The sequence below is a fragment of the Gavia stellata genome, chromosome 10 (genome assembly GCF_030936135.1).
Source record: "Gavia stellata isolate bGavSte3 chromosome 10, bGavSte3.hap2, whole genome shotgun sequence".
Taxonomy (NCBI): Eukaryota; Metazoa; Chordata; class Aves; order Gaviiformes; family Gaviidae; genus Gavia; species Gavia stellata.
In genome coordinates, this window is record NC_082603.1 from 6,335,851 (window position 1) to 6,348,804 (window position 12,954).

At 45.5% G+C, this 12,954-nt stretch overlaps 1 protein-coding gene across 3 annotated transcripts in view; it reads left to right on the forward strand.

Moving 5' to 3' along the window:
* Nucleotides 1–12,954, forward strand: part of XPR1 (xenotropic and polytropic retrovirus receptor 1) — a 109,247-nt gene that overhangs the window by 93,350 nt on the left and 2,943 nt on the right. For 2 of the 3 annotated variants that reach the window (XM_059822333.1, XM_059822335.1), the window contains 2 exons: nucleotides 495–686; nucleotides 12,608–12,774. In XM_059822333.1, the coding sequence (XP_059678316.1) occupies nucleotides 495–686; nucleotides 12,608–12,774 (359 nt within the window). The remainder of the gene's footprint in view (nucleotides 1–494; nucleotides 687–12,607; nucleotides 12,775–12,954) is intronic. The other variant, XM_059822334.1, reaches the window with a different exon arrangement.

Consider the following 12,954-nt stretch of genomic DNA (forward strand, 5'->3'; position numbering starts at 1 on the left):
TTTTTTCCTGTTACAATATACAGGAAAAATGGGTTAAGGACATCTTGGGCAAAGTAGCCTTTTTGAGCTGTCCTGCAGAGTTTGGAAATGCTCTCCCATTTATGCACAAAAATTCAGTGTCGAAGGCCTTTTGCAATTCCATCCTTAATTTGATTATTCACAGCACTGCCAACAGCACAAAATAAATTTAAAAATAGATTATTTCTAATCTTCTTGCATGTTAATTATACTGGCAGCAGTGAAGGAGTTAGATGATGATCTGTCTGGATGTGTTACTGATGTCATGCACCTAAATACCTCCAAGATGGAGTAAAGGGCTTCAGGATATTTTCTGGTGATGAGCTTCTCGCTGTTCTGGATACGTGTGTGTGCCTAAGTACGAGGCATTGATGGGGAATTGCTTTCACGTCAAGTGATATTACTCTTAGGGAAAGGAAGACGATAGGAGCTCTTAAACTTGCTGACTCTGTGTCCCTGAAACTTTTTTCTTGCAGATAATCAGATTTGTTACAGCTACTCCTACGGAGTGAGAGCCGTTGTCCAGTGCATCCCTGCTTGGTTGCGATTCATCCAGTGCCTGCGCCGTTACCGTGATAACAAACGGGCCTTTCATCTGGTTAATGCTGGAAAATATTCCACCACCTTCTTCGTGGTGACATTTGCAGCCCTCTACAGCACTCACAAAGGTATTGGTTATTTTGGAAAACCCTTTGCCTGCTGGCCCGTGCTCCCCAGATGTGATTTCAGGACACCCTTTAGAAGGAATGTAAGTCATGGGATTTGCCTTTTACGTGGGAGAAGCTCAGAATTTGGCATCCCATTGAAGCATGAACTTTTGTCTTTTGGCACCTGTGAAACATCTCAGTGGAAAGGCAGAGGCCTGCCTAGCTTGCAAAGAGTACATTAAGATCTTCTTTTAGGTATTTTTTGCATACCTGGTCTGCTTAGAACTGCACTTCAGGATTGTGAGAGAGAATTTTCAGGTTTCTCTCTGGAAAGGAGAAAACTGAAATACCTGTCAGTTTTTGCTGTGAAAGGAGGTTGAATGGGAGATGTATAAGGAAAGGGATAACATAGCAAATACTTCTCCCTTGGCATTCAGTGAGTAGCTGACCTGGATCATCTGAATAAAGTCAGTCCATCGTTCCTGAACGTGGGGAGATGTGTACAGTGCTGAGAAAACGCCCTCTCTGGATTTTCCTGTGTGTTTCTATCCATATTTTTTCTGCAGCTGCTAGGGAGTTGTTTCCAATCCATTTAACTGCAGATTGAGCTCTGATCCCTCAAGTTCTCCATCTCCCTGGAAACGACAATTACTCGGTTCTGCTCTTGTTCTGAAGGAAAAAGCTTTTAGTTTCTGCACTTCAGGCAGTCGCCCTGCCTTTCATTGTTCTGAAGTCCTAAAAGCTGTGTTCTTCTATTTGAAAATATACGCCTTGTGTATCTCCAGGAATTAGCAGCTGCACACACTCGTGAGCAATTACTTGTCCTGAAATATGGTTGTGGTGGGGCAGGGAGAAGTGTTCAAGGCATGCTTCTAGTTAACATGCTGGTTTTTTGGAGGGGCAGCAGGGTTATTAGAAACCTTCTAGTGGCCAAGAAATGGCTGTTTTGACGTAGCTGGGCCTGAAGTCACACCGATAATGTTTGTCAAGCCTCGCATTTTAATGGCAGAGAAGTGCACTGGTGCAAGCTGGCTGAAGGCTGGAAGTCAGGCGCTCTGTATCCGGAGGTACATGCAAACCTGACGTGGGAGCATCAGTGGTGGATGCAGCGCCCGGCCCCTCTCTGCATCTCCTCCCCGCTGCCATGTCCCTGGAGCTTGTTCCCATTTTAACTTGTTTGCTCAGTGACATTCTGCAGCTCTTCAGTTCCAGCCCTGCAGTCCAGTTAGTCACCGCCGCCAAACCCCAAGATGAGACAAGTACAGATTGCCTGGCTATAGTCACTGCTTATATGCTTTTATATACAGTGCCTGCTCTGGGGAGGCTGACTAATGCTTCTCCTTCCCGGGGAGGCGGGGGGCACACACTCTGGCAGAGCCTTCTGCGGGAAGGCTGGGGTAGGTTTGGAACCAAGAGGAGAACCAGCATCTGTCAAAATGTCCTGTTGAAGAATATGGCCTCTTCATACTCCCCTTGAAGTTTGCATCCGCGCCAGTGCAGCTGACCCTTGTTCTCGTTGCTGCCATACATAACTGTTGTCTGCTCTTCAAGTCTGGCAGGGAGTGGGTTGTAATGAGGTGTTTACGAGCCAGGCATGGGGCTTGTTCCAATTGCTGAGAGATGTTCGTGACTCCCAGCTTTTGTCTGTCCGGTTTTGTTAGTGGGAGTCAATAGCACGTACTTGTTGGTATCGTACAAAAAAATTTGGAAGCTTCATGGCATTTGGAAATTACACGTTAGCATAGATTTTTGTAAATGTCATAGCGCCTGAGCTTGTAGCGATTTTTCGGAGGGCTGCCTAATGACCTTGCTGTGTCTTCTCGGCCCTGTAGGTCTATTCCCATCCTGCCATAAATGCACTTTCTAATATGCTGTACCTGTTAAGAATCCAATTTTATCTATGTGCTTTGCATAGATTCCCAGTTCTTTTTGAACTTGCAATCTGATGGTCTATCATCAAGTTGTTATGATGTTACTGTTGAAAATAGATGCACTGCTCGCCCACAGCTTCTCTCTGTCTGCCTAAGGATAGCAGATATACAAAACACCGATCTCTTACCTACAAAACATCTGTTGGGGGCTAGCTGCTTGCTCTTAAGAAAGCAAGCACTGCCCAAAACCAGTGTGAAATCGGTAAAGATCCTTGCTCCTTAGACCTGCTCTAAATTGCAGTAAGTAACGAACCTGTTAATTGCTGTGGTAACAAGAGTTTTATTTAAACAGTCTTTCATGCCTGTGTTTGCAAGCCTATGACTTATACCTCTGGAATGACAGCTTTCGGCTGCCAGGACAAGAGGGTAATTGGTGGCCTTTTCTTGGGAGGTCAGGTAATGCACACCAGCGCCCGTTCTCCACTTGGGAGTCCTGGGGACGTCATGGCCCTCTGGAAAGGCTTGTCTTCCTCCCTTGATTTGAACACTGAATAATTTGTAGCTGCTCTGTAGGTTTTTAGCTTGTGTCTGCCAGCTGTGTGAAGATGGACTGTGCGGCTAGGAGGGTTTTGCTGGTGTTGAAAGCCAGCTAATTCATACAGAGTGCACTTACGGCATTGTTGTGCTGTGTTTTCATATCCTTGTTGGAAAACAACTCGAACTAAAGAAATGTTCAAATGCTACCTTACTATGTTTAGGTGATGTATGCTGCTTCTAGACATATGTGGTACTCCCTTCTCCAAACCTGCTGTAGCGAAGGATCCCCCCCAGTAACAGTGTACTGTGGGCTCTTGACTAGTACTTCAGTTTCCCCCAAATACCACTATTTAATAATTCGTATTGTTCGGGCAGTGCATAATTCTGATTCTTTCTTCCCTTAGAGAAGCTGTTTCTTTATTTTTCTACCTTTTGATTTAGATGCAGAAGGCAATTTTCTCTGCTAATTGCAGTTGGGATGTTGGACCGGTAAGATCTGTTAGATTTTCTCTCCCAAACTGGCAATCCTATTGTCCTGGGACTAGACCAGTTTTACAGCATTAACACCAAGCTATCATCTCCTGAATTAGTGAAGCTGAAGTGAGAGACGCTACTCCTTAACATAAGACCGGAGCAGGCAGCAGTTGCGTGGATGAGTGCCGACTCAAGCTGCCCGCTTCACCACGGCTCAAAAACACAGCCGCGTTTCAGGGACGACAGCAGCAACCCAAGGGCAACTGTTGCTGAGCTCCCAAAGGAAGAATTTTCAGTATTTTTATATCGCTCAAAGGAATGGGAAGCAAAGGCCGCGTTCTGTAAATATAGTCCTGCGGGGTATGTTTGCACAGGCAAATGAGGCAAATCTGTAACTCTAAGCTAGCTAGCAACTGTCCCGGCCGAGCAGAAGCCTCTGCCCCTGGCTCCTTCCTACCCTTGCTTTAATTTCCCTGGCAGTGCTGAGCAGCCTTCTCCCAGAGCTAGCCAACTGAATATTATATTGCCTTATTTAATCCCTATGGAAATCTACGTGGTGCTGGGGAAATAAATGATTAAGCCTGAGTCTGCAGTAGAATATCTACCCCAAGTGCAGTGTTATTTTGACGCACAACTACTTTTTGCAGTGTTTTCACTCTGCCAAAAGCAGATACGCTTTCCTTGACAAATGCACTACTGTAGCTGCTTCCGTGTCAGTCCAGCTTATCGTAACATTCCACGGGGATCCCCTCTTGTATAAAGTGTACTGGCATTTAACAGGGTACACAGACATACCCAGAATAGCCAGCCTTGGTTTCGTTCCTCACTCAGCCCCAGCTCAGCCTTTGTAAGATAAGATTGTTATATTTAGGTGTTCAGGCCTTATGAGAAACAGTACTGCTGGAGTCATATTGTAGTGCTCGAAGAGTGCCAGTCGCTTCTTAAGCTTTATGCTCCAACTTTATTCTTTGTAAAATGAGACATGTCTTGGTTTTGCTACTGTCTGTCAATTTTCTCTTACCTTGATGCTCCCATGGCATCATCGGAAATACCTGGTTCACACAGAATATAGATTTGGCTTCTGTGCTTGACAAACTGAGCTTCTCGAGTGCTTTGTATTCTTCCATCACTTTCTTGTTTTGTGGGATTTGCTGTTTCAACGTGAGCACGTGTGTGTTTACCTTGTTTTTTTGAGGAGCGCGTTAACTGAGCTTAAGCACAAGTACTGGGTTAAAATTGACTATGAGGGATTTTATCCTTTAACTGAAAGGAAAGACGGTTTATGCAAGTTTTCATCGTAAGTTTGATTTACACACCTTACTCAATGAAATCCTTGCGGTCTGGGTAGTATCCAGCTACTTATTAACCTCTGAATTATTCCAAAGTTAATCCATGTGGGCTGGAAACTTGAGTAAGAGTCTCTTCTTCCATACTGCTCCCACACCCTTTCCAGGTACTCCAAATAAGACTGCTGAACACTAGCTGTCGTTGGCTTGGAAGTGCCGTGGAGAGCCTTAGGTTGGTCTAAGATAATGTAACTGCCACGCACTTTCTCATTAAACAGCCCAGGAAATTGACAGTAATTAAAAATACAGAAGTTAACTAAATAGGGCAGTCTCTAAAGAGTAGCGCTTCTGTCCGTGTTCTCACCATCGCTTCAGAAATGGGCTTCTCCTGATGAAATGATGTGTAAGTTGATTTTTTTAAAGCCTGAGAAAAATGTGAAACTCCTCACTTTGCTGAGGAATAGAGACGTGAAGTGTCGAGGCAGGAGTCATTCTTCGATTAATGGGATTTTGCAGGAAGGTGTTGGACCATCCCTTACTAATGGAGAGGTTGGACCAGGTCTGACCAGATGAAGATGAATGGGAAATGTGCTGCTTTTTGAAAATACAGTGGAAGATTCCCAGGCCTTGTAACTGCTGTCCACTCCTCATTAATCACGATGGCTTCAGCTGTTACCGGTGGTGGTGCTGGCTGGCGTAGCCAACTTCACGCTGGAACGGATCGCTGGTTCTCCCATAGTCTATCCCACCGCAGCTCCCCTGGGGATGGGTCTGACTTCCAGGTGGAGCATAATAATGCACAGCAGGAAGGAGGAGAGGATGGTGGTAACATCAAACTGTTGCACTGGGAGCTGCAGGAGGATACCTGGCTGCACCTTAGCTCTGCTCTTCTCTGCTGGCTGAAGTTCTGGACGGTGGGTTGGGTCCCTTAGCCCTTGTTGCTACCTTGTTAGAAACCGCAGGGTGCAACCCCCGTGGAGTGAATTTGTTGGTAGGTGGAACAAAATTAACTGTGATCCTAAATGGTTACAGCAGGAGACAAGAACAAGGTGATGTGAGAACTGGGACTAAAATAACTTTTACAGAGATCAGACGTTGGTGCAGCAGCTTATAATACCTCAGCTGAGAAATGTCATTTCTAGGGAGTGGGGCAAAGTAAAATAAACAGACATAGAGAATTCAAGTACAAATCTTATGGAAGACTGAAACAAGCAGCTTTTGTGAGATCCTGTTCCCTAGTTTATCCCTTGTGTGTTGGTACAAGATCTCCCATCTCTCCCTCTCTTTCTCAGCACTGGAAGAGCTGTCAGCGCTGTGGCAAGCCAGATCATTTGATTTAGGTGTCACAAGAGCCTTATGGAGTGCTTGGATTGACCTCTTGAAGTAAAACAAACTTTGTAATGGGATTAACTGGCTTCTTTCTTAATACTTGCAGTTTTCGTGAGGCTTGCCTTAGCACAGCATACTGGCAGCTCCATCAGGATGATTATTTGGAGCCAAAACGTGCAATGTCTGTCAGATTGCTGTGAGCTAGGATGAATTTTTGTCTGAAACCCTGTCATCCCGTGCCCAGGAGGCCTTCAGTAATGAGTCGTGTTCATTAGCCAGTCTTTCTGATCCTTGCCATCAGAGCAGCGGCAGTGTCATTAGCGAAGAATTGGAGGCATTGCCATGGGCAAACATTTCCATCCTGGCCTCTGACCCCCTCCCAGCTTTGACGTGGGTCTCTGCAGCACCCTGAGCCAGCCCGGCTTCTGCACCCTGGCTTGTTAGCTCCTCTAATTGCTTAGACACCCGTCCCGGTGATGGTGCTTCGGGGTCAAGCCAGGAAGGGTGGGGAGCACCCTGGCAGGGTGGAGGTGCCAGCAGGAGCTCCCTCCCCGGCAGCCCGTGGTAAGCGAGCGGGGAAGGCGAGACGAGACGGCAGCCTGTGCTCAGTGGGGAGCCTGGGAGGATTGGGGTGTTAGGCAGAGTGATTTCGGGAACTGCCACAGCACCCCGAACGTCAGCAGAAATGAGGTGTAAAATCCCCCGGGGAAATCTTCCCATGCTTTGTAGGTCTACAAATGTCAAGCGGGACATTCCTGGCGCCGGCAGCCGTGCCGTGGGGGAGAGGCAACCTTGGCACCCTGCCGCTGTGTGATTCATGCGTTCGCTTCTCGAGATTGCAGCTGAAAAGAGAGAGATGGATTTTAATAGCTGGGATTTGGGACGTGGACTAATAGTACCGTTTGTATCACTTCATACACTTTTGTGTTAAAGGTGACTGGAGAAGCGGGAATACTAATGAATAAGGTGTAAGTAAAAACGGTGGCCTACTGATACCGCATTTCATGGGCACTTAAGAGGGGTAAGCCTGACCTTTTGTTAATGGAACATTTTAGGAAAAGCAGCTGACTACATCACAAGCGATTTTCCTTTCAAATGTATGCAGGTCTGGAGCTCTCTGGTGCTGCAGAAATCTAGGAGATACAATCACCCAACAATATTTTTTTTAATTTTGAATTTTTTGGATGCTATTATATTTTGAAGGAATCTGCTTTGAGATCTCAAAGCACTATAGAGGCAGCAGATTACATTGTGTCCCAATCCCTAAATTTTCCAACGAAGGCCCTGATTACCATGCTATTTATTTCTGAGTGTGAATCCGGGTGTTCTTATTAGTGAGACTGCTGGCAAACGCTTAGACTGGAAACCCCATCCTTCTCAAGGTAGCAGTTAAACATCCCCCAAGAACACTCCTCAAATGCTGGAGAAGCCACCAGAAGAAGAATCAGATAAAATCTCAGTCATGACTGATATGCTTCCTCCTGTTTGCAATTAAATCACATTCTTCTGTTTGTGAGATACAAGCAATGAGATTGCTCCGATGTCTCGAAATTAGACACAGTCATATCATCCTACAAACCCAGTGCAAACCTGCAGAGTATTTTTAGTCAAAACATGATTTAGGGATTTCCCTGCGCTACTACTGTAGAATCTAACTAGAAGAAGAAACGAGATGTTGCCTCTTGACAGTTCTTCACTGCGCTGTATCTTGCTGCTTTGCTTTAAATTGTGCCCAGAGGCTATAGCAGAGGTTTGCAGAATCGAACAGGAAGGTTGTTCATACGAAATGGTTGGTATTTGACAAAGCCCATCAGCGCACGATGGCGAGTCCTCCGTGTGCTCCTCCGGGTTATTTGCCTTTTTACCACATTAAGTCCTCTGTCATGTCATGGCTCTGCCATTGATCGGTATTAAATAGTGGTACGTGCTGGCTGGGCAGAAAGGCAATGCTGCTGCTATTCCCTCATTAAGATGTATAATTACTGAGGGAGCACTTCACTCAGTAAGGTGGTAGACAAATGCTTTGGGATGTCATTCTGATGGCAGTTCTTATGTAGATAAGTCCCTTCTGACTGTCACCCCCCTCCCGTTGTGTGCTGGGATGGAGTTAACAGGCACATGTCATCCCTGGGCTAACCGGGTTGCAGAAAGTATACGCTCAATCCTCTAGTATCTGTGCTTGGCTAGCACCCTGTAAATACATACTTTTTTTGTTTTGGTTCCGTTTAAATCTGCGACTGAAAGGCTGGTCATCAAAGGAGACTGAATTTGGCGTGCCTTGATCAAGAGGTTTTTAATTGATGCTGGAGGCAGAGCTGCTCGGGCCGGGTCAGTTTTGTCTCGCAGCAGGGCTTACCTGACTGTGTTTGCTGATAACCTCATGCTTCTTACAGCTTTTATCACAGCTTTCACCATCAGCAAAAACCACAGCCAGCTGCAGTGGCTGACACACCAGGAGTGCATATCGAGGGCCATTGTGCTCTTATCCAGATCTTCAATAATACATGGCATTGATTTTTGCTGTGTTGAATACTATATAGTGTTTACATTCCCCAGAATAATTCAGCAGGGTAAACAGATAGTATTCTTTGGAAGTAAAGTCAATATTAACAGCGTTCAGGATAGTATTTGCTGTCTATCTTTGATGGAAAGCAACCTTTCTCTTGCCTGTGTTTAGAAGGGGCTATAATTTCTGCAGAGTATTATTCTCTCAGAATGCTAGTCAGATACTGTGTCCCCTGGGGCTGGTTTTGGGATCCAAGATGTTGCCTATCAGCAATTTTTGCAGGCAGTAAATTCTGCTGCTGCAAGTGCCTTTGGCTGTTCTCTGGGACTGTGGCCATCCACGGGTTCAGTTCAAAGGTGGAAGCCTTCCATTATTTATCTAGTTGACCTTCTGGAGCAATTTGTAGGTGTATTTGTGCAGAGTATCTACTGGAATTGCCTTTTATGGGGTAAACTGAGGATGCTAATGGAAATTCTGTGGTGAAGGTTGCAGATGGCCCCTGTGGTTTGCTGCTTCCCATCGACTTTGCAGCAAGTGGAGATAGCAGGGCACTGCGAACTCGAATAGCCTCTGACATAGCTGAACACCTCCAGGTTGCAGACATGCTAATGTGAACGTGTATTGAAATCTGCCCATCGGCAGGAAGGGTAAAGCTGCACCTGCAACTTTACATGGCGAGTTTTGTGCTGATGGTGTTTTGTCCTGCACGTGCTGTTTTGAATAACTGTAGCTTAGGAAGTTGCTACATGGTGGTGCCCTTTGGGGCATCGAGTAGAAAGTTCCTTCATCCACCTCTTGCTGGGTGGACGGCCAGTTGTGCTGCCAAAGGGTTGCTGCAGTCCGTGGGGTGTTGAAGACTTGGTCTCTTTTCCCTCTTGGAGAGGTTGAGATCTACCAGGTGTCCAGAGTGTTTCTCTCATCCTGAGACTGTTGCTCTCTAATGGGTTTTGGTGGTTTCTAGCACATCATTAAACAAAGAAAAAACACAGGATGAAACAGTTCCTGCGGAAACAGACCCTGACATCATCATACATATGCACAGCTATGTATTGCTACTGAAAAACTGGCAGACCAGGAGTAGATGGAGCCTCTGGGCAGAATATGAATGCCTTGATTTTCTAGCCCCCTGAGCAGCGGTGAAGAGGGCCACTAGGACCAGCCAGTGGAGATTGAGATATAATTGCTTGCCTAGAGCAGTAACATATTTCTGTACACCAGCTGAATACCAATGAGGACAGAAGGAAGGAAGGTATCAAACAGAACTGCAGGCGGGAAGAAAAGGAGGATAAGTGATTAAAGGAAGGGACTCAAAGGCCAAGGCTGAAGACAATAGGCTACTTCTGATTAGAGCATTTTACCCAGGAGTGATTTAGTTTTTTAATGAATTGTTTCAGGAGCTGAATGCATTACAGAGCCGGTCGGTGAGAAAGCAAGCAGGAGCAAGGGGCAAGCAGCGTGACCCCAGGTGCCACTGAGAAGACTGCTGCAAAGATAGGGGCAGGGAAAGGAAGCTGAGGCCATGATAATCTGACTAGAAGCAAGCACATCCTTTCGAGGTCGATGAGGTTAATGCCACAAGATTTCTCACTTGGGCCTTTTTCTTCCCGGTACTCCTCCTTTCTGTCATTGCACACAATAACCTTTAAGGAAATTCAGGTTTAAGCAGCGTGAACCTTTGAAATCACCTTCCTATGTAACTGCCAACTTAGGATACAGTTTTGTTAGCCCCTTACATAGTTTGAGATGATTGTCCGAAGCCAGACTGTTCCCTCCATGACTGGAGAACTCCGAAGGAGCACCCGGCAAAGCCACTTCGCTGCTTTTCAGCCCTGCACCTGCAGGGCATGGCTCACACCGGGGGACGTGGCCGAAGGCATGGCAATGGATGGCACCGTCTGCGCTGCCTTCTCCATGTCTGCTCCATGAAGATGTGGAATAAGACTCAGTTTATTTGAATTCTGTCCTTAAGGGGCAAAAAAAAAAAAGCAGCGTGACCTAACCTTCAAGCCTAAACTCCTGATAGGAAGCATGCAGCCTCACGGGGTAGTTTGGAGCATTTTAGATGCTTTGCAAGCACTTAACCCATGAACTACCTCTGAATTATTGTTTAGGATCTGGTAGTGGGAACTAAATGTGGCGATCTAATGAGCTAAAAATAATGTTGGAAAGAACAGGCTTAGTGTCTCTGAGTCACTGAATGTCAGCATCTGCCTTTTCGTCCTGAACTAATGTAGTGGAGGCTGCAGAGGAGCTGGTGGGGGAGAATGAAATCTTGCAGTAGCGCCCTAATTGCTAAGCTCCAAAAACCTCACCTGTGTCCTGCTTTGTGGGCAGCTACACTTTAAAAAGGGATGGGAGATGTGGTTTCAAAGCAGCAGGAATAATGTACCTGGGCATCAGAGCCCCTATTCTGCAGGACTTCTGTGCCCGCTCCCGGATGACGTCATGGCTTTCTGCAGCGGCAGTGGCGGGTGATGCGATGCTAGAGCTGTCCCTGGGTAAAACCAAGCCTCGGGAGGGTGCGGGTTACTGCTCAAAGGCTTCTAACCTTGCACAAAAGCAGGGAAGCTAGTCAAACGTGAGAGCTGCAGCAGATCTCCTGTCCTTTTCCTCCGCGGATGTGAAGCTTCACTGCAGAGAGGCTTTGCTGCATAAGTGGCTTTAATAGGTTTGCTTTAGGGGGTGTGTTTTGAAAGGAGAATGAGTGTGTGTATTTGACCTATATCCTGCACATCATGTCCAGGGAGCCTGAAAGGGGTAATGGGAGGAATGTACTCTTACACAATGCCTCTCATTTTCACCTCCATTAATTTTATCGGATTGCTGCATTACATTTATATCATAAATGTTAGAAACAAAAAGGGAAGGAGAGGGCACATTGCCCTGTTGCTCCCTCTGTGATCAGCTTCAGGGATTCTGTTCTTTTAAAGCCACGTATATGGAAAACAGAGCTGTCACTTACCGTGGCGTCGGGTTTGGACTGAAAACATTACGGTGTTTTGTACTAGAAGCGTTATTGGCTTTGTTAGAAAGAATCTGTGAACGCGCAATTACAGTGGCTGCACTGAAAAGAGGAAAGACTCCTGACAGCAGGGAGATGCAAAGTGTCTCAGCCTTGCGAAGCATTATAACGTGTTTTATTTTTATGAACTTTATGACCCAGATTTGCTCATTAAAAGCAAACGGAATTATCAGATCTGTTTGGTTTTACCCAGCTGACTGATATAGGGAAATTTAGCTGAACTGAGAGAGCAGTGTAGCCTTTCCTGGGAAACAACTTAGTTGCAGAAACATATCCACAAGTGAGCAGACGTAGGTCCTGCAGTCCTGTGTTTCACAAAGAGGAGCTCTCTATGGGCATTTAAAACTCCATACAGAATTTTCTTCAAGATTTATACATACATGTTAATGTATTGCCTTCTTTTTGCCTATTTTCCCCTGCTGCCACAACCTCTGAAATGGCTAGTGGAAATTCCTGTACTGCCCGTCCTCTTTCAGGCTTTTAGTGCGCTAAATCGCAGTTGTTTATATTCAGACAAACTAAAATATTTTCTTACAACACCCTCCTAACTGAGCACTGCCTCATTGCTTTTTCCTTTGTACAAGCCTCGGTCCTTTGTGAAATATGGCCCTCAGCTTCCACCTGCTGTTCAGAGTTAGAATGACAAATCTACCACACGTTTCAAGAAAATAAAAATATGAGTGCAAATTTCAATCCCAAGTGCAAAACGTTGAATGAGGTGAAAGTGGAATTTAAATGACAATATAAAGCTGGTCCTGGTAAGGCTTTTGGTTTGGTTCAGATTAGCTAGCCTGATTTTCCCAGAACTTGAATAAAAGGGGTGTTACTTCCACTGATCAAGTCAGCCAGTTTGTAGCTGTTTTAAGAAAAAATACGCTTTAAGTTGTACAGAAGTATGCTGTTCTTCTCTTTTCCAGATAAAAACCACAGTGACACCCAAGTGTTCTTCTACCTGTGGATTATCTTCTGTTTCATCAGCTCTTGCTATACCCTTATTTGGGACCTGAAGATGGACTGGGGTCTCTTTGACAAAAATGCTGGTGAAAATACCTTTCTTCGAGAAGGAATTGTCTACCCACAGAAAGTGCGTATGCAGCCTGCTCTGATGTTAGAGAAGGCTTTTAATATTTTAACAAAATTTGTTGAGTTTAGAGCATGTTGTAGTTGGCCATTGGAATGCTATGTGCTGGGATTTTCTAGCTGTAGAGCTCATTTGTTTCAAAGAGGTCATTTCATACTGTTGACTTTTCTAGTGGTTGAGCAG